This window comes from Berghia stephanieae, chromosome 2 (genome assembly GCF_034508935.2).
Source record: "Berghia stephanieae isolate SIO BIC M18660-M18661 chromosome 2, UCSD_Bste_1.3, whole genome shotgun sequence".
NCBI classification, from domain to species: Eukaryota; Metazoa; Mollusca; class Gastropoda; order Nudibranchia; family Aeolidiidae; genus Berghia; species Berghia stephanieae.
In genome coordinates this window covers 93495080-93515625 of record NC_088361.1, presented here as the reverse complement: position 1 = coordinate 93515625, position 20546 = coordinate 93495080, and the positions used below count along the sequence as shown (strand labels likewise).

The 20546-nt window shown below is 33.7% G+C and overlaps 1 protein-coding gene and 1 long non-coding RNA gene across 2 annotated transcripts in view; one reads left to right on the top strand and one right to left on the bottom strand.

Annotated features, from left to right (window-relative positions):
• Positions 1-385: 385 nt before the first annotated feature.
• LOC144965891 (tyrosine-protein kinase CSK-like) overlaps positions 386-20546 on the top strand; it is a 28355-nt gene continuing 8194 nt past the window's right edge. Inside the window, exons 1-11 of the mRNA XM_078901717.1 lie at positions 386-477; positions 5357-5431; positions 5901-6017; positions 6562-6662; positions 12803-13022; positions 15678-15846; positions 16170-16272; positions 18408-18566; positions 18984-19083; positions 19632-19727; positions 20230-20316. Coding sequence (XP_078757843.1) covers positions 5411-5431; positions 5901-6017; positions 6562-6662; positions 12803-13022; positions 15678-15846; positions 16170-16272; positions 18408-18566; positions 18984-19083; positions 19632-19727; positions 20230-20316 — 1173 coding nt within the window. The 5' untranslated portion in view covers positions 386-477; positions 5357-5410. The remainder of the gene's footprint in view (positions 478-5356; positions 5432-5900; positions 6018-6561; positions 6663-12802; positions 13023-15677; positions 15847-16169; positions 16273-18407; positions 18567-18983; positions 19084-19631; positions 19728-20229; positions 20317-20546) is intronic.
• Positions 596-4909, bottom strand: LOC144964053 (uncharacterized). Its single transcript, XR_013643739.1, has 3 exons — positions 4884-4909; positions 2022-2152; positions 596-699 (listed from the first exon to the last, which is right to left on the bottom strand). It is a non-coding gene; the product is annotated as an uncharacterized LOC144964053 (long non-coding RNA).

Genomic DNA, 20546 nt, shown 5'->3' with positions numbered 1-20546 from the left:
TTGGCATTTTCTTTTCTTGTATATTATACTTCAAATGACACCTTTTCTTAATTATTTCTAAACGCGTAAAAACAAACATCTTCACATTTCTTTTTCATTCTTAAAATCCAACCGTGGTGTAGTGGTTTAGCACTCCACTTAGTAGTCAGTAGGTAAATAATTACCCCAACAGGAAATTTAGTATAATTCAAAACAAAAAAAAAACAAAAAAAAAAAAAAAAAAAAAAAAAAAAGAAAAAGAAAAGAAAACACGCAAGCCACCAGGATATGATAGTAAATTGTCTATCAAAAGTGAGTAGTTTTCTTAGTGGGGGTGGGAGTCAACAGACTTTGGCATCTTTTTGAGTGTTTTGGCATTTTTTGAGTCTTCCCCTGGCATTTTGTTGAAAAATAATCTGGCAACCCTGGGATGTATCATGGCCGACTGAAATCACTTCCTGTTCAGTTCACTGAACTTAAAGTTTCTGCTGTGTTTTGGTAAGAATTGTGTGCCATTGTATCAGGTGTTGTCTAAATTTTATCTTTTACTTTCAAGCAAAATTGTAAAATTTGAATATTGAGGTTAAAGATCATGCCATGTATGAAATGAATTGAGACCTTTTAATTCTACTGCTAGCGCGTTTTATGGTCAATTCAGAAGCAGAGGGAACCCCCTTGGCTTGAGTCTTGAGTTGAACTTCCTCGTTATTGTTCCAGTATCTAAATGGAAATAAACGTACCGTATCAGTAATTTCTAATTCAACGCAATATAAATGTAAATACAAGTGTCATCATCTTTGTTTAAAATATCTAATATATTTTTAATCATCCAAAGAATAAGAAAGATGGAATTTTTATTTGAAGTGTCCGAAGCCGAAGTATATGAGTATGAGTATGAGTCATGTTGTGAAGTTGAAGTTGACTGTTTTTAGATAGAAGTGCACACTGAACCTCCGCTTTCATTATAAATTATACTTCATAAGGGTTTTATTTATTATTTTTCAATGGAAGAGGAAGGAGTCTATCATAATCGACCATTGTTGGGAGATCTTCCTAAAGTTAAAGCTCCTCGTCCTACATTAGGTACTTTGGTAAACGTCCATTTGGCCCTCCAGCAGGGAGCCGATAAATGGCCTAGTGGCTGTGACCCGATTTTTTGGACTTTTGAGTGATGGGTCTCAGAAAAAGTTCCATAGATTTTTTGTTTATGGATGGATTTTAATGATTGATGTCTTATTTTCTTCAGGAGAAATTACTCTATCGTTTGGTGTAGTTTATTTTAAAATCAATGACAATTTAGTATAACTTCTGATTATGGATAAAATAGGGTATAATTTAGCTTTGGATAATTAAAAGATTAGAACTTGGTAAATCAAAATTTCATGCTGGCACGTTTATTTAACATCTTAACTTTTTTATAAAATTAAATTCAGGGCAAAGTTGTATACCGCATCCATGAAATTCGTTCCAGTAAAATCCTTACTCAAATCTTATCGGCCATTTTAGACCAGTTTTGAAATCCAAATGGTGGTTACTACCGGAAATGCAACAATTTTCAGGTCACAAAGTCCGTCAGTAAATAACAAAGGCAAATAGAAGACCATTTTTCAGCCTTTAAACTAACATAACTTTTTTTCTGTTTATCTGATTTTCACAATTTTGGTATCATTAGAATCGTGTTGAAAAGCACTTTAAAATGATATAGTTTTCATTGAGCTCAATCCAATTTGAATTTTTTACCAAAGTACCTACCTACATTTCTTAACTTTCAATTTGTATTTTCAATTTTCACTGTGGATCTTTTGTCAGGGGTTTATTTATTCAATTTGTCATATAGTAGCGTTTTAAAAACTCTATAAAAAACCTTGATAAAGTAGTGACAGTTTAAACTTTCCTAATACGACCATTGTTTTGGTTTTCGGTCACCATTTTGTTTTTTTATTTGAAATAATGTCACAGTCACAGTGCGATCAAATGAAATTGAGACATTAGATTTTATCTCAAGGAAACATTAAACATTGCATTGGTTAATCATCACCTACCTAGTTTCCTAGTGGCTTGAATCAGACTGCCTACTGTGGTTGTTGTCGTTGTCGTTGTTATTGTTGAATTATGAGAGTGGATGACCAAGTACAGGTTCCTGTAGTACTTGTTTGTAGTACGATAAGATGAACTTTATTAATCGGCTGTCATTATTCCCAGACAGGTGTCTGGGGATAACGAAAATTGGTTATCCCCAGATGCATGTGTATCAAGTGGGCAGAAAGATTTTATGCAAAATGCCAAACTAGGCGTGAAAAATACCAAATATTCTGGAAAAAATACTAGTTGTTGTGTCCCAAAACAGTTAATATATCAAGTGATATTTAACTCAAGATGAAAGTAAATAGTGATCAAATGTCAAATCCAGCTCTTTTAAAAAAATTATTTTAAAGCAAATGGATCAATGAAATTTCTTTTGTTACTTTGATCTGAAAACGTCAAACTGGCAATTCGACTTTTTATTTTCAACCAGGAAGAAAGTTGTTAATCATCAAATCTGTTCATAGTCCACCAACCATTTAAATTTTCGCTACCTACCTACCTGTTAACTTTATTGATCATCTCTTGTTTCTATAATTTTCTCATTCTGGCCACAATTTTGGGGATGACCGGGAATTATTTTTTATTTCGCGGACGAATTCCAAGGCCATGGTGTTGTTCGCCCCAAAGCCCAAAACCGACACCTGTTATTTTCCTGTCTTCTTCGCACAAGACAATATAATTTAGTATCACACGTCCTCAAAACTAGATCCAACAACATATTTTTATTCGAATCAGAGATGAAAATAACTACCAAAACAAGAAAGCAAAAATGGTGGAAATATGTTTAGCTCATATATATGAATTTAAGATATTCCGATAGCGGTGTGGATAGACAGCTCAGTGGGTTAGGCCACCTTTCATTTTACTCCTTTTAGCTGCACAGATTCGAACCAGTCGCAACCGCCCCCCCCCCCCCCCACACACACACTTTAAAAAAAAAACTTTTTCTCTCTTTCTCCCCAATTGATGTTCATTGTTTCCACTTTTGTTCCGAGTTCCGAGCAAGAGATTTTTTAATCAGTTGAATTTTTTATTTCTTCGATAATATTATTTCATTATTTAATTTGCTCTAGATCTATTATTGTTTTTTTTTTTTGTTTTGGTCAAATGATAATATTAATAATAATAATAATATTATTATTGTTAACACTATTCCCTGCTCCGAGGGAAATCTCTCTTTTTCTTTTTTTTATATTTTGACCTAAACCTTAGAGTTTTTTGTTTGCTAAACCTTTATGTAAATGTTCCGTTTCTGAGCATGAATTTCTTAAATTGTTTTTATTTTTAAAACAATTATTGTTTTTTTTTTTTTCTCCTCTATCCGACCATTTGGTCGCTCTCTGAATATTTCTGTTTGTTTGCTTTTTAATTATTTATTCTTTTTAGACACTATTTGAGATCGGAGTGGGGACGAATATATTTGCTAGAAACTAGAAAAAACCCAAGAGAGAGAGAGAGAGAGGGAGAGTTTAATAAAAAAAAAAAAAAAGAGGTGGGGGGAGGATGGATGGGACATTTATCCCTTTCAACGTTCTGTAAAAAGAAGACGGAATTTAAAAAAAAAAAAAAGTGACGTTACCAGGATTCGAACCCACAACGTCGATTCTGGTCAAACGTCCAGGGCAGACGACTAAACCATTCGGCCATGACACCCACATCAAAGTCGGCGCATATTGTGTATATGTAGTAACAACTGATTTTAATGTTGGTTAATTTTATGTTTTTGTTGATATTTTATTAACTTCCCTTATTTCTATGTGCATTTGGAAACATTCCATATTCTGGACTGTGGATAATTGTTTAAAAGAGCGGAGTTTCAAATATGCGTCTGGGGATAATGAAAATTCGTTATCCCCAGACAGGTGTCTGGGGATAACGAATTTTTATTATCCCCAGACAGGTGTCTGGGGATAATCACAGCGTTATTAATCCAAAAAGCCAACTAATTTTAGACAAATCATTTTTCTCTTCTTTCTAAATGGTTTTCATTCAGAATAAATTTTTCTTCATAAAGTTGGGTTTGAGCTTATCATTTAGTTGGTATGTTAGAGAACAGGTATGGTACTCTTTACTCACATTCTCTCTCCCGACTCGGTGCAAAATGAGTACCTGGTTGTTAACAACATTGTCTCTGTCAGAAAAAAATGTAATGTTTCCTAACATGTGTCATGTCTTGTCCTACATGTTAATTGTTGCTGTTGGCTAGAGCCCCTTTGTAAAGAGCTTTGAGCACATTTAGTGGATATTACACTTTTTTAATGTTCATGTAACTTTTATTTCAAGGTCATCTCTCGTTTAGTATTTATGGGTTTTAGTGATTCTTGACAGTATGAAGCTCAGGAAATTCACTTTACATTATTCATATTTTTTGTTTTTGTTTTTAAAGCTCAGATTTGCTTCTCTTATTATGTTGAAAAGTTTAAGAAATTATTACATAATAAGATAAATGTCTTGAAATGTTATATTATAATTTAAAGGCAGACGCCATCCAAGTCTCTTGGTCGTTTGCCAGTTGAGACAGAAAAAAATGTAGTTCTTCAGGGCCATGAGGTCCATGGAGCCAACTCGACATAATTACCTGTCTGAATTGAAGCTGGGGTTATTAGATTATTTGTCTTGCAAATGATACATAGAGGACTTATTTTCACTGATGTCTGAATCACATTTTTCTTCAGTTTTTAATGACAGACTATTCTTTATCACCAAGGGAACTATAACAGATATATGACTCCAGGATAATGCCTCAATTTTTTTCCTGGACATTTTTCTGGTAACTTTGTGGTTGAATACTAGTACTAGTATGATAACTGACTTCTGACCTGTATATTCCTGGTTCGTGTCCCATTGTGGACAGCGCAAGGTTGAGTCCTTTGCAAAGGATTTTTATTTGCATTCTCTCACCATACTCAGTTGTGTAAAACGAGTACTTGCACAGTAGAAGCACTTTCAGCCATCATTTCTCACCTTACATGTTTATAAACAGATTTGAGCATATTTAGGGGATACCTTGATATACAAAAGCTCATTTTTTCTCTAATCTGCCTCTTGATACCTCGCATGTGTTGTAAAATTGATATGACAAACACTAGTAAACTTAGTAAACTCTAAAACATACATCCCTCTCTCCACCCCCCCCCCTCCCCAAATAAAAAAAGAATTTTTACTCTGGGTAGAGCAAGCACTGGTTTCCTTGTTTAACTCTTGTGCTTGTTTGGGAATAATCATGTGTTGGAGACATATCTCTAATGTTTTTGTGGTACTTTTGATATTTCTCATTTTGTTCCATTCACAGCCAAAGTAATTGAATATTGAGTGACTTAACTAGAAAGAATTGTCTGGCGCTATAATGCCCATGGATCAAAACAATGTAAGTATCATGTGCACCACAAACATCAAAACCATTAAACAGCTAGTGGTTGAATCAAAAGAAACTAGCCCACATTGGTCTCAAGATAAAAGTTTCATTTTGGAATTTAGATAATGTTGATTCATGGGTTTAGGATTCCGATAACTCTGCTCTATTTCATTACTCTAACAACTTAATTTTGACATGGTATTTGGGAACAATGTACGGCTGTGTACACCTTGCTGATATAAAAAAAAAGTTAGTCCCCATCCCTAGCAATTTTATTGGTCAATCCATCAATCCCTTCTCAACATTCTTCTATTCATGGATTCTTGAATTTTTTGAAAATGGTTTTCCTTTTGCCTACTTTTGTCTTCTCTTTTTGAATTGGTCATCTCAACATTTGTTATTAGTTGAGAAATGGCATGTCATTTCTTATTCTGACATCTTTTCAAAGATTTACTATATTGTTTTCATTCTTCTTTTTTAGTCGCATACCTGGAGGCCTGGAGATGAGGTGGTTGGCCAATTTGATTTTACTGGTCGGTCTCGTGATGACTTGCCATTTAAGAAAGGAGATCTCTTAGTGATTGTCAAATCCACAACAGTAAGTAATTATACAAGAAAATTGTTTAATTTTTTTAGTCAGTCTTTTCTTACAGCTTCACTCCCCCCCACCACCCGCTCCTTCACCTTTCCCTTTATGAGACAGTAGTTTTCATAAAACAAGAATAAATTTGTACATCATGATTCAATCAGATCTGTCAATTTGATCAAAAATTTAACAATAGATTTTGATTTTGAATCATATCTTTTTTTGCGTAGACAAGACACAGAACTAAGATTGCTTCTTGTGCAGCTTTGTGTTATTGTTGTATAACATTTGGCATCTCATCTGTTGGTCCCTAATTTGACTCCCACTGCACATTGTGTAAAGTTGAATCCTTGGAAAAGGTTCTTTACTCACACTCTCTCTCTGCACTCGGATGTAAAATAAGTACCTGGCTGATAACAACATCTCTGTCTTGCAGGTACATTGTCTTGTTCTACGTCTTAACTGTTGCTGTTCGCTGTAATCCCTTGTAAAGTGTTTTGAACTTGTTATTGCACTGTATAACCAATCCATTTTTAATTTTTCAATCTCATTTTAGGATCCAAATTGGTTTCGAGTACGGAATTCAAATGGCCAGGAAGGAATGATTCCTGCCAATTATGTCAAGTTGCGACAAGTTGTTCAGCTCCATGCCATGCCGTGAGTCCAAACCCTTCCCCCCAAAAAAACAAAAACAAAAACAAAACCTGATGTCATATTTAATTATTGATAACTAGTCATTACTATGTCAATAAAAAACAAGAAAACAAAAACAATGTCATTTGGTCCCATAAGCTTTAGATGTAAAAAAAAAAGTTTTTCTTTTCCTTTTTTTTTTTTTAAACAATTTATTTATTTTGCCTTCTGGATAAAGTATTAATTTAAAGTTAAGTTATTTTTGCCAAGTATGATTGAGATACAGATACCGTAACATCAATTAAATGTTGAGCTGGGTTTTGCCTCAAGTTCTCTCACAGACTTTTGGTTTCAGGCAAGGATTCATTGAATAGTGTTCTATTCAAACACAATGTTTATTCTACATGTATTGGGGATCTTGATGATAATGAAGGAGATGATTATTATACAGAGTGATTCAATAAAATAGCAATGACTATCCCGCACAAATCTTTGGGCCTCTTTTACGCTCACGAAGTGCCCAAATTTGCGACAAAATATGGGACGAAGCCGTTTCGTACATGCTATTTTTAAAAATTAATTACGACGCTGTTTATAATTGAATATGACTGAAAGTTGGCACACAGTTAGAAAAGAGGTCATTTTAGATTATGTCAAGCGACAAAACTCGTATGATTACCAGAAGACTGTTAAAAATAGATTTTTACTCTTTGGAGTACAATATTTCTAAAACTACAAAGAGGAGAGATTTTGTCGCTCATAAGGTTATATATGCACATTTCTTCTATTTATATTTCAAATTTCATTCGATTATGATAAGTACTTTTCCCGTATTCTCACAAAACATCAACCCAATTTGCATTTCAATGAGTGAAAATATGGAGACGGCCATTTTGCTCCACCATCGCGCGACACGAAAATGACTTGAGCGAGGCAAGGCTGCCAGATGGCCAGACTTTAACCTGACTAAATTCGACTTTCAAAGTGGCTAAATAGAAAATCATATTGCTTTCAATATTAAGACTGGCCCTCTTAAAATGAACTAAATTTTAACAAACAGAAAATTGAATAGACTAGGATAAATGTCACTGAGACAAACATAGATGAATAAAATGTAATAAAAGAAACAAAATTATATATTTGGCCACACACGTGGCCATCTGGCAACCTTGTTCGCAACGACGGATGACACAAATCCGCGCGCGCTTTTTAAAAATTAAGGTATTGTTTCATTGTTATGTCATAGGGATAGTAGATTAACACATTCTCTCTCTCTCTCTCTCTCTCTCTCTCTCTCTCTCTCTCTCTCTCTCTCTCTCTCTCTCTCTCAAATAAATACTAGAACTAACATAAGTCATGGTCTCACGGGACTGATTGATAATAATTCAGCAGGCATTTTTCGTGTCATTTGTATGGGTTGTAGACACAAGATTACACCGGAAAAGTTCCAAATGATCAATATTATGTATATTTTAAAACAAATTTATAGTTGACCCTAGCCATACAGCTCTAAAACTATACAAGTTAGAACTCTTCTGATGTCTTCATCATATTTTCTGATAATTTTGCCATAAAATTGCCAAGTTTTAATATCTAATTCCACGTATTAAGCGAGATACAACCACAAACCAGAATAAAATGCAGAAAAAGCGTCCCATATTTTCCGTATTTTTTTCTCTTTGTGAGTCATCCAAATAAATGACATCTTTGAAACTGCATAACTTTGTTATATATAAATGGATTTTCAAAATTCAAAAAGATTTTTACTCAGTGGAGATAGGCTTTGATTTAAGAGTAGTATTTCCTACAAAAATAGAAAACAAAAATTTTCATAGTCATTGCTAAATAAAATGTCAACAGTATTAAGTCCTCATGAAACGGTTGTAATGTTTGATCATCTTCTCAGATCATCACTTCATCTCCCCCAAATGGATGAACTTTAACTTAATCCTGTTACTGAATATCAGTGGGCTGCATAAATCTGCTGTAATTTTTTCGGGGTTCCCACAAGGTCGGGAAATTGGGGAAAAGTTAGGGAATTTGATAATTTTCTGGGCCAGGAAAAGGGTCAAGAATTCATTCGTTTCGAAAATGGGTCCGGAAATGTTCGGGAATTTGTTCAGGTCAATTTCAACACTACCACATCATCATCACTAACACCACTACTGCAAAAACCAACACATCATCATCATCACCACCCTACTACAACTACTGCATTTCTACCACCACTACTACAACTCCTCCACCACCACATCATCATCACCACTAACACCACTACAGCAATCACCACCACCACTACTATAACCACCATCACCACCACATCATCATCACTACCACCACCACCATACCATCATCACCACTGCTTCCACTACTAGTAGCAACTCCTCCACATCAGTATTATTGCCACCACCACATCGTTATCGCCACCACTACTACCATACCATCATCATCACCACCACTACTTCTATAAGTACCACCACCACTACTGCAACCACTACCACATCATCATCACTGCATCCACCACCGCATCACCACCATCATACCACCACTACTACGGGGTGTATTTCATAATTAAGTTTCCCTCTTCTATAACTTCGCTGATGAGCAATCTAGAACTCCCAAAATTTGAGACAATATGACGCCATATTTAAGAAATACCGATTCCAAATTTCAAGTTTATTGGTTGTCGTGTCATAGAGCTGTGGCGTGGCATGTTTGTTGTACTTTTGTTCCTTGTCCAAGTGTAGTCAAAGGAAAACTGCAGAGCAAAACATTGATGCAACCTTCTCACGGATGATGTTTGGTTCGTCATCAAATATTCAACTCTTCTCGGCAAGTCTGCTGTCGAAATACACAGAGACTTTTGTAAAGTTTTGGAGCATAATACTCCATTTCAAATTGTTAGAAGGTGGGTCAGGGAATTTGGAGATGGGAAATCTGACATGCAGGATGAAGAACATACTGGGAGACCTCCTGTTGTCACTTGTGGCGATACTGTTGTGAGAATGAGAGCTGTTTGGGAAGAAGATTCAAGAAGAGCTTGTAGGGAGATAAGTGAACTTGTTGGTGTGTCTATTACAACCTTTTACAGAATATTGACCAACGAACTTGGCAAGAATGAGGCATCATTCTGCATCATGACAATGTACTTGTTCAAAAGTCAAGAGTTTGAAGATGAGGACCAGATTCAAGAGGCGATGAGGAATGCAATCGTGGCTGTGGACAAACAGCCACTGGTCACCATCTTTGACCTATGGGTACACAAAATGAATAAAGTTTCTTTTGACACCAAATAGAAGGCTATTCATAATGTTAGGCGAGTACAGGGAAACACAATTATGAAACATACCTCGTACAACCATCACATCATCATCACTACCGCCATCGCTGCAACCACCACCCCTGCCACATCATCATTATCATTGTCATCATCATCATCACCATCCTCACTACCACCACTAATGCAACCCCCACCACATCATCATCACTACCACGACTACTACACCACCCCAACATCATCATCATAACTTGTTTCACCACATCAGCTATTCACTTTACTATTTATAATATATCTGAAAACCTTTTTAAAAATTTGATAGTCTTTCCTCGTTTTGTGGAGTTTATTGATCATGATATGGGCCTTGAAAAAGTCTGGAATTATTTTTCTAATGAAGTTATGGGAATCCTGTTCTTAAGAGGAGAGACATTTCAAGGTTCCTTCTTGGCCAACCAAGTCTACTGATCTTTTGCCAGTTGAGGCCCTTGGAGCTGGAGTTTATCCCTGTTTTTATAGCGTGAAACTGACAATAGCATAGCGGCCAACTGTCCTGATAAAATTGGCTCTGTTCTGATTTGGCAATTTGACAAGAAAAAAATAATTTTAAAATAGGATTGTTAATAGGTATGGAAATAAATAACTCTTTTATGTCCCAGGAATATGCTTTTTTGACTAGCAAATTAAAACAAGGAACAGAAAAAGCTCTAAATCTAGATTATATTATATAAAGTCCAAACATACTTCTGTTTTGGGTCATGATGGTGTTGTGCATTAGACTGTCCCATTTTAGCTCTTTGAAAAGTTGGCTGATGTGCAATAGAAATTGTTTGCTACCCTTTGGATAGGATGCAAAATACTTTCCATCAGATCTAACTGACCCAGCTACCCAATCACTGCTGGATGACAGGGAGGTTTGAAATAAATCGTGATTCACCCAGAACTCTGTCCTTTTGCATGTGAAATGAGTGCTCTACCGACTGAGCTATTGGGACCCTAAGTTAAGACAGAAATACTGAGACTATTGAAGATCTTTATTTTGATGTAGGTCGAGGATGGAAAAAAATATTCCTTATTTTAAGTGTGATTAAACTTATCAAATGCTCCCACACCTATAACTGGATTCAGTAATGTTTTTGCGCAGAACAGGGATTCAGGGAGTTTTTTAAAATTGAAAATAAATAATTGTTATTATTTGTTTTTATTTATAGACATTAAATTCTCAATTATTAAAAGTCATAAAGAGTTTAAATTGTGGTACATTTTTTTTCTTCCTTAAGTATATTTCATTATTTTTTAATGGTGGTTTTGTATTTTACTTCTATCTCACTATGTCAAAAGTATATCTTGTTGTTTAAAAAAAATTCTGTTATGATGCTTTTAATAGTTTTTTAAATGTGATCTTGCTGATCTTATTCTTTTCTAAAGAAAGAAATTGTTTTCTTTATATATGATTTGTCAAATTCAGAAACTTTGGCTGTCTATCGTGCAAAATGCTCAGCTTATCACTTTCTTCACACCACTCTTAATCTTAATGTATTGTCCTCTAGTTGGTACCATGGGAGCATTTCACGAGAAGAAACAGAGAAGCTTTTAGTTAACCAGGAGGATGGTGTATTTCTAGTGCGTGACAGCATCCACTATGTTGGTGATCGGACATTATCCATCAGTTTCAATGGCCATATTGACCATTATCGTCTTCTGACTGGGGGTGATGGGAAGGTCATGGTGGATGGAGGGGATTGCTCATTCTCTTCTCTCATAGAATTGATAGAGGTAGTTGATTTTCTTCCTGCTCTGCTTTTATGCATTGAAGCTTTTTTAACAGTTATTTCATGATCGTATCTTGGATTCTGATTTTTTTCCATCGCATGAATTCACATCGAACTTTCATGTATTTCTAACCAGTTTGTGCGGGTGGTTGGATGGGAGCATCACCCTTGAATCGTATACCTATGAGGTTCGCATGGGTGTACGATCCGATAGTGATGTCGTTTCTTCTTCTCTTTACTAGCCTATCCTGCTTCTTTGGTTTGTGATTGTATTTTTGACAGGAGATTTTTTTTTTCTGTAAATCTTCTGCCTGTTTGTTCTTGGTTATTTATAATTTAGCTTATGATATCTTTAGGTTATGATTTTGATTTACATTTGTACTATTTTTGTTAGTGTTAGATTGCTTGTTTTTTTGTTTCAGCGGTCTCTCATATAACCTCAATTGTGTTGGAAGAGACCTAAAGCAACAAACAAACAAAAAATAACCAGTTTGTTGTAGTTTGCAGCATGTCTTTGGGTCAATTTAAACTTTTTTGCTGTGTTTTGATGTAGGGATTAAGGTATTGGATCACTCTGAAAGACCATCTCTTTTTCATGAAAAAGATCAAATAGCAATCCTGCAGTGTTTCTCTTATAAAGAATAAGTTCTTGTGGTAGTCCTTGTTAAAAAAGTATTGTTGTGATTAGTAGTTATTTGATATGGTTACATTGACAATTGAATGTGTTGAAACATTTTTTTAAAAAAGGCCTATAAAAACTTAGAAGCCGTCTGTGAAATTTATTTGCTTGAATATCTTAAAATTGGAATGGATGCAACAACAAATTTACTTGAGATGTTCGTAATATACATAGTTTTTTATACTTTTTTTCTTTCATTCAATTTAATCATAATTTACTTTGGTAGGTGGGTGGGGGTGGATAAAATTGTTACTTTGCGCCGTTGATGTAGGGTTGGTGATTATGTTGATGTGTGTGAACTTTGACTTAATTTATTCTGGGTTTGTTACACAGTCCTTTCATGTTAACAAGCACCAACTAACATTATCTGAGATTTATGCAATTGTGTGAAACTGCATGGTTGTTGCATGCCTTTTGTCTTTTTTTATTTTTTTTATAGATGGTTTCATGGAAAGATCTCAAGAAAACAAGCAGAGGATCTCCTTCAGCCACGGGAAGACGGTCTGTTTCTGATTAGAGAGAGTAGTAATTTCCCTGGGGATTATACTCTGTGTGTCTGTCACCAGGGGAAGGTGGAACATTACCACATTGTATATAAGAACAACAAACTCACTGTTGATGAAGAGAGTTATTTCAAGAACCTCGATGAACTAGTGCAGGTATTTATTGCAGATTGTTCCAACGGCACAGATGATAATTAAAATATATTAATAATGATGATGATGATAATAATGATAATAATAATAATAATTCTTCTTCTTCAAGTACCAAGTCTGTACCAGACATCGGTGATCATGGTACGCCATTCATCTCTCTGATCAGATAACCTCAGAAAACTAATATTAATCTTCTCTTTCTTTGTCATCCAGCTGTTCAAACTATTCAAATATGTTTTTCTTGGTCTGCCTTTACTCTTTTTACTTCTATATTTCCTGTGAGAGAAAGATGTTCAATACTTTATGTCGATTTAGGTGCCCTAAAAATTGCATTTGTCTTTTTCTTATTGTACGAATTAATAGCCTTTTCGTTTCAGCTTGCTCTAATACTTCCTAATTAGTTTTCTTCTCTGTCCATGAGATTCTTAACATTCTTCTAAGAAACCACATTTCTACTACCTCCAGTTTCTTTCTAATGTCTTCTGTAATTGTCCAGCTTTCACAGCCATATAATAATACTGACCATACATAGGCCTTCAAAATAATAATAATGACAAAATTTATATACTGCATTTCCTCATGATACGTCACAAATTAAAAATCTGCAACTGTTAATTCAGACATCAATGTACAAATATGTACCATGACCCTCCACCCCCCCCCCCACCCCCCTTAAAAAAAACAAAATAACAAAATAAATAAATAAAACAAACAAAAAAACAAAACAAAAAAAAAACAAGCTGATAGCATTAGTCAGTGCAAGGATCAGTCAAAAAGCAGTGCAAGTGATTGTGTGGTTCAAACAAGATTTGACATAATTGTAAACATCACACCTCAAATTGAAGCTAAGGATCTCGGGAATAAGTTCATATTTATCAGTAAAGATTTACACAATGAAACCAAGTCAACTTGATTCTTTAAAATAGTTATACAGTAAGTTCTCGGGAGATAGCTGAATGAAACTCAGACTGATTGATAAAAAATGTTTTACTGCTGGTATTCCTTTGAATGATTTGCCCCTTTAATCCTTGATGTTGTAATGTTATTTGACAACTGGAGTACAGTTTTATTTGTTGTTAATAAAACACATCGTAAATAACAATTGTAGATTTGAATAAGTAGAAGGAATGTTGTGTCACACAAAATTAGCATGCGTATTCGTTTTTCCAATATAACCAATTCTAGCTGAGTTAAAATTTCGACTTTTGTTTTAAACTTTTGGATAATGGATATCACATAATGAATATTTATTTTAGATATTATTCATCCGTGTTTATTGCATGTTTTTCGGTATAAGTTAAAAAAGGGTAGTCCATCAGAGTCATTAGGCTTTGGAGCCAGAGTTAATCCTGGTTTCTACCTGCTTGCTACCCTTTGGTAGGAGCTACTATCGCAAAGTATTTTCCACCAGAGTAGGAGCTACTATCGCAAAGTATTTTCCACCAGAGTAGGAGCTACTATCACAAAGTATTTTCCACCAGGTCTATCACTCAGCTACCCAATCATTGGTTGGTGAGTGGGGGGGGGGGGGGGGTCAGAAAAAAACCTCACCTTCACTCAGGATTGATCTTGGTCCCTTTGCATGTGAAGTGAATGCTCTACCAACTGAGCTATTGGGACCCCTCAGTACAAATTAAGAAAACAAAAATTAGCAAGGTTGTGGATAAATGCTAATTTTTCATATAGAAAATTTGATCATCTTCAACAGGAATTATCCATAATGAAGGTAATTAAATATTTTAGATTCCTTTTGTCAGTTTTGTTAAATGCTCTGGTTCCGGTTTAATCAGGGTTTGCCTTTCATGGTTATCACATTACATAAATCTGTCTTTTCATCCAAAGACATGTGATTAGATTTGTGAAAGTTTGATGGAATTTTGTTGGCAGGAGAGTTTCCAAATTTTTTAGTTTTGTTCATATTTTAATATGAATTTTGTTGCCTAGAATATGCTATAATGGCCTACAATACTGATGTACGAGATGCAGTGGTATAGAAACACCCAGAATATGTTCCCAATGGACAAGACTGACAGCAAATTTCATTGGTAAAGGAGACACGAACAATGAAAGTTCATTGATAGAGATGGGGTCTTTTATAATTGAAAAAAATCTTGGTCTTCTGTCTGCCAAGCATTTTTGATATCTACACGCTAAATCATGACAAATGTCGTATTTATATTTTATTAGTGAAAATGTGACGGGATGATTCAGATGTTGAAAAGTGATCTCAAGGTTAAAATGGTCAGGAATGTGAAAATCTCAGTTATTGACACACTACGTAACTATATCCACTCTTTAATAGACAAAAGAGATCTAATTCAAGTTCTGTATTTTTGTCTTTAAACATTCAAATTTTAGCATTTGAATCTCTCCGCTATAATACCAATTTAAGGCAGATTTAAGGCAGTGGGTGGGTGGGGTACAAATGGTTTTGATTGAATTCCTTTACTGCCAAACTCTGAAAAACAAAAAAACAAAACACAAATCCCAAAACCTCATTTTAATCAATTTTGGCTGGGAAACTCATCCTTGATGAGGGTCAGTTGAGTCAGTGACGTTTGTTTTTATTTTTAATTTTTAAAAATTTTTCAATTTTGGTTTTGATTGGCTAAAAGGCAAAGATGAAATTCATATGATTTTAAAAATCTTTTCAATCAGCATTATGGACGTGACCCTGACGGTCTTTGCACACAACTTGTCCGACCTGTCCTCAAAAAGGGGGACAGTTTTGGCGCAGTATCCATTCAAGATTTCAGAAGTGGAGGATGGGTGATCTCACACAGTGACTTAGCACTTGGTGAACTTATAGGAAGGGGGGATTTTGGTGGTAAGTTGAATGTTTATGAATGAATCTCTTGTTTAAAAAAATATTTCTATCGCATTAGTTCATTATCTAATCAGTTTTTGATTGAATATTATAGGACTTTTTTTTTATCAGTGTCTATTATATTCAATAATAAGGTAAAAATGAGTTAACAGGAACATTGCTAATTATGCAAAAGTTACAATCCCTTCATACTGAGAAGGAACTTTTGATTTTGCCCGGCTCTAACCTTTAAAGTTAATACTGATAATTAGTTTTATATTTTCGATGGATATTTTTATATTTGCGACTAATACTATTTATCTAATTTTAAAAATTACATACAGATGTTTACAAAGGAACGTACAGATCTCTGGCTGTCGCTGCTAAACAATTGAAGGACAGAGAAAGGGGAGGTCAAAGTTTTCTACAGGAAGCCTCTGTTATGACGTAGGTTTATTATTATTATTGTTGTTTTTATTTTTAAAAAAAAATAATATCATCAGATAATGTAGGATAACTGTAGACTTACAAGAACAAATCTATCAGATTAATGAATATAGGAATGACTCCAGGAATTGTTTATTTAAAAAAAAAACTGTCAATAATAATAATAATAATATATCTTTATTGTCCCCAAAAAAGTGGCAATTTGTCATTTGGTTACACATTTATAACAATACAATATTGACATAGACACACTCACACAAGATGCACACTAGTAACATAGTAGTCATCGTAAAAAAAAAAAACCCCCCAAAAAATCCGGCATCAACAACATCATCATCATCGTCATCATCATCATCATCATCATCACCATCGTCATCATCATCATCATCATCATCATCATCACAACAACCTTCCTAATATTATCGTTACAATCCTTCACTTTCACCATTCCCCTATAACACCATTCACCATCTTCATCATACTCCATATATTATTCCTGTAACAAGCTATGAGAGGGAAAGCATGTGGTCCTCCTCACTCTCTCTTTCTCTCTCTCTCTCTCTCTCTCTCTCTCTCTCTCTCTCTCTCTCTCTCTCTCTCTTTCTATCTCTCTCTCTCTCTCTCTCTCTCTCTCTCTCTCTCTCTCTCTCTCTCTCTCTCTCTCTCCTTTCTCTCTTCCCAAAATGAAAGAATATATGTCTTTTTTACAGAAACCAAGCAAATTGAAGAGACAAAAATAAATTTTACTTTATATAAATACTTTGTTTTAATCTCTTACCATTCTCTTAATAAATTTTTACTCTCAAAATATAATGAGTGTTGATATTAATTTACTTACAACCTCTCTCTCTCCTCCCCCCCACCCGATATTATGACATAATCTGAAGAACAGGTTTTGTTCCAATTGAGAACATTTTCATTTATTGAGTGATAAAGAGTTATGAATATGCATGGTTTAGGATTGCTTAGAGAGATGGATTATTTTTTTTAGAAAAAATATTATAATAATTATAATCTAATGCAAATGGATGTAAGATTGTGTGACCCTAAAACAAGGAAAGCTTAGAGGATATTTTACAGGCCATTCAAAAATTCAGATAAGTTTTGAAATAGTTATAGATACTTTAAAAGGTGTTCGGGGGGCATATTTTGCAGTGATGAAATATTTTAGATTTTAGAATATTTTCATTGACAGAGGATTTTGTAACAAGAATTGGCATGTGGTTGGTTCATTCCAATTTTTAATGTTAACAAATAAAAAACCATTACTGGAATACAAATGTAACATGATTTAAAGTCATTGTGCGCGTCTTGATATTTGTGACATAATCAGTTGCATGGTGAAAATTTTTGTTTTGCGGTTTGTTTTTTATTTTGAATTTTTTGAAAGCCCAATGTCTCATGATCATTTAAATCTTTATTTTAAGCAAATCGGGTGATTTTTCAGGAAGTTATGGTCAGGTCATATGCATGAGCTAGGGTGTGAAACCCTAATTTTGAGAAAATCGCTTCCAAAGTTGACATGAGTTGTAATTAAGTATAATAATTACCTTCATAAAAAAAATTAATATAAATTATCTAGGAGTAGAATTCAATTAAAATATTTCAACATGTAGAAAAATGTTTGATTTAACGATTTTTGATGAGAACTCATTTTCCATAAAAATTGACCTCTTGACTAAAATTGTCAATTTCTCAGATCAAAGCTTTTCACCATGCGACTGATTGTCTCAAGGATGCCCACATTTGTCAATTGCAGATTATTGTGATTTCTATTAACCTCCGATCCAGATTGTTATCAGAGCATTTTTTTGTCATTATGATGATGATGATAATAATAATGATGATGATGATAATAATAATGATGATGATAATAATAATAATAATAATATTAATAATAATAATGCTGATGATTATAGTAATAATGATGAAGAAGGTATCATATTTTTTTGAAATGGAGGATTTTGTAGCAGTGCCAATATATATAGGGCTTTAAAGTATTATACAAAGATCCGGAGGGCCAAAAGTTCATAAATTTTTTTCAGTTAGAATTGTAAATTATCAAATTTTTAAGATGTCAGTTCACGTGTTATGGATTATTTCATTTATGTGTTTCTTTTTATTTCCAACTCAAGATCTCTACGGCACCCAAACCTAGTGAAATTGATTGGCGTGGTGTTAGGGGACACAATCATCCTTGTGACAGAGTTCATGGGCAAGGGAAACCTTGTGGAATATTTACGGTCTAGAGGGAGGAATGTCATCACCAAGAAAGACCAGATCAACTTTGCCACGTAATTACCGTATTTTGTATTTCATTTTTTTCACATATTTTAAACGATGTTTATATGTTCTTGATGAATTGGTAGATTTTGTATTGATTGGTTGGTTTGGTAATAATAGTGTTGGATTATTTTGATGTCAATTAAAATAATATTAATGACGGTAACAAAAGTAATAATAATAATGGTAAAAGTGATAATAATAATAATGATAAATTTTTTTTTTTTAATAGTAATAATAATAATAATAATAATAATAATAATAATAATAATAATAATAATAATAATAATAATAATAATAATAATAATAATAATAATAATAATAATAATAAAAATAACAGACAGATGAATTAATTATTTTATTCATCTAGTTTCATCTTTGTGCTATAAAGTTGCATATATATTGTTATTACCTCTTTCCCTAACCAGTGACACATGTGCAGCAATGGAATATTTGGAAAGTAAAGAGTTAGTGCATCGAGATTTAGCAGCCAGGAATGTTTTAGTCCATGATGACGGGACAGCTAAGGTAAATATTTGCTCGACATATGTATGGAAAATCGCACTATATGATAAAGAATCCAAATTCATCAATTAAAATATTATATAAAAATACTGATGGATCAATTAAACATTGCAAGCTGCTACTCAAGACAAGATACTCATTTACCTATGAGGCCAATGTATGGCTACCCAAGGAGACCAGCTACACTACCAAAGGACCAATGAGACCTATTTTTATTTCTAAGATCAAAACTTGGTGACAAAATGTTTGTGGTGTTAAATTTGATTGACATTTTAGTGACAGATTAAAGTAGTTGATAATCTTTATCTTGAGGTCTAAATTCCAACTTAATGATTTTTGTTTACCAATTTAATCATTAATTTTTTCAAAGGGACTTGATGATTTTTAGTTTTTCAAAATTAAACTAATCTCTCTCAAGTTCAACATTACTAGAAAATATAATAAGTCTGTTCAGTGATAAAATTGATAAAAGATACTGGAATGTAAGCAAACAAAGGAGTATTTTCTCACCCCTTATTGGATTTTTGTTTCTTATGTGCTTTCTATTTTAGGTTTCAGATTTTGGTCTTGCCAAATTTGGAGACTTTAGTTTATCCAGTCAGCGTTTTCCCATCAAGTGGACAGCACCGGAAGCTTTGAGAAATAATGTAAGTTTCCGGGGGGGACTAGCATTGGAAATATCTATTTTAATCCAGTAATACATTTTATTTTTCATCAGACGAGTTTAATTTGCAAATGTGCCAACTCCTGTTATTTTTTCCTAGTGATTTTTATTTTTTATTAAATTTAGGCGTAAAAAACCGACATAGGATTGTTCTGAACCTGTTTTTTTCCCAAGATTTTTCTTCTTGATGATACACGATGTTTACACTTGTTATATGATTCATTTTGAGTCTTTTAATGCTGTTTATTTTGTTTATCTTATATTTAAAGAGAATTTTATGAGTACCTAGCTGTTAACAGTGATGTCTCTGTCAATAATATATTGTAATATTGCCTTTACAGGTGTAATGTCTCGTCTTGTATGACAATTGTTGTTTTTGGCTAGGGATTCTTTATAAGCAAGTTTAGTGGATGTTGCTCTAAATATATCTTCAAGTTTTTCTGTATTTTTTTTTATTTTTTAAATGACATATTTTTTCCCTCCAGGATTTTACCAACCTATCAGACATGTGGAGTTTTGGTATTCTTTTATGGGAAATATATTCATTTGGACGAGTGCCTTATCCCAGAATTGTAAGTACAATGATTTAGAAATAATTTGTTAATTTTAATTTACAATATGTTGCATGTTGTGGCTATTACATTTCTTCTATCTCCACAAGCCAATGGTTTAATTTTATAGGAGAGGAACCTGGTACAAGCATTGTTTCTCATCGTACATTTTTTTTTCTTGTGCAAGAAACTTAGTCCCTGTTGTTCACTTTGCAGTGCTTCACTACAGCTACGATGAGAAACAAGACTTG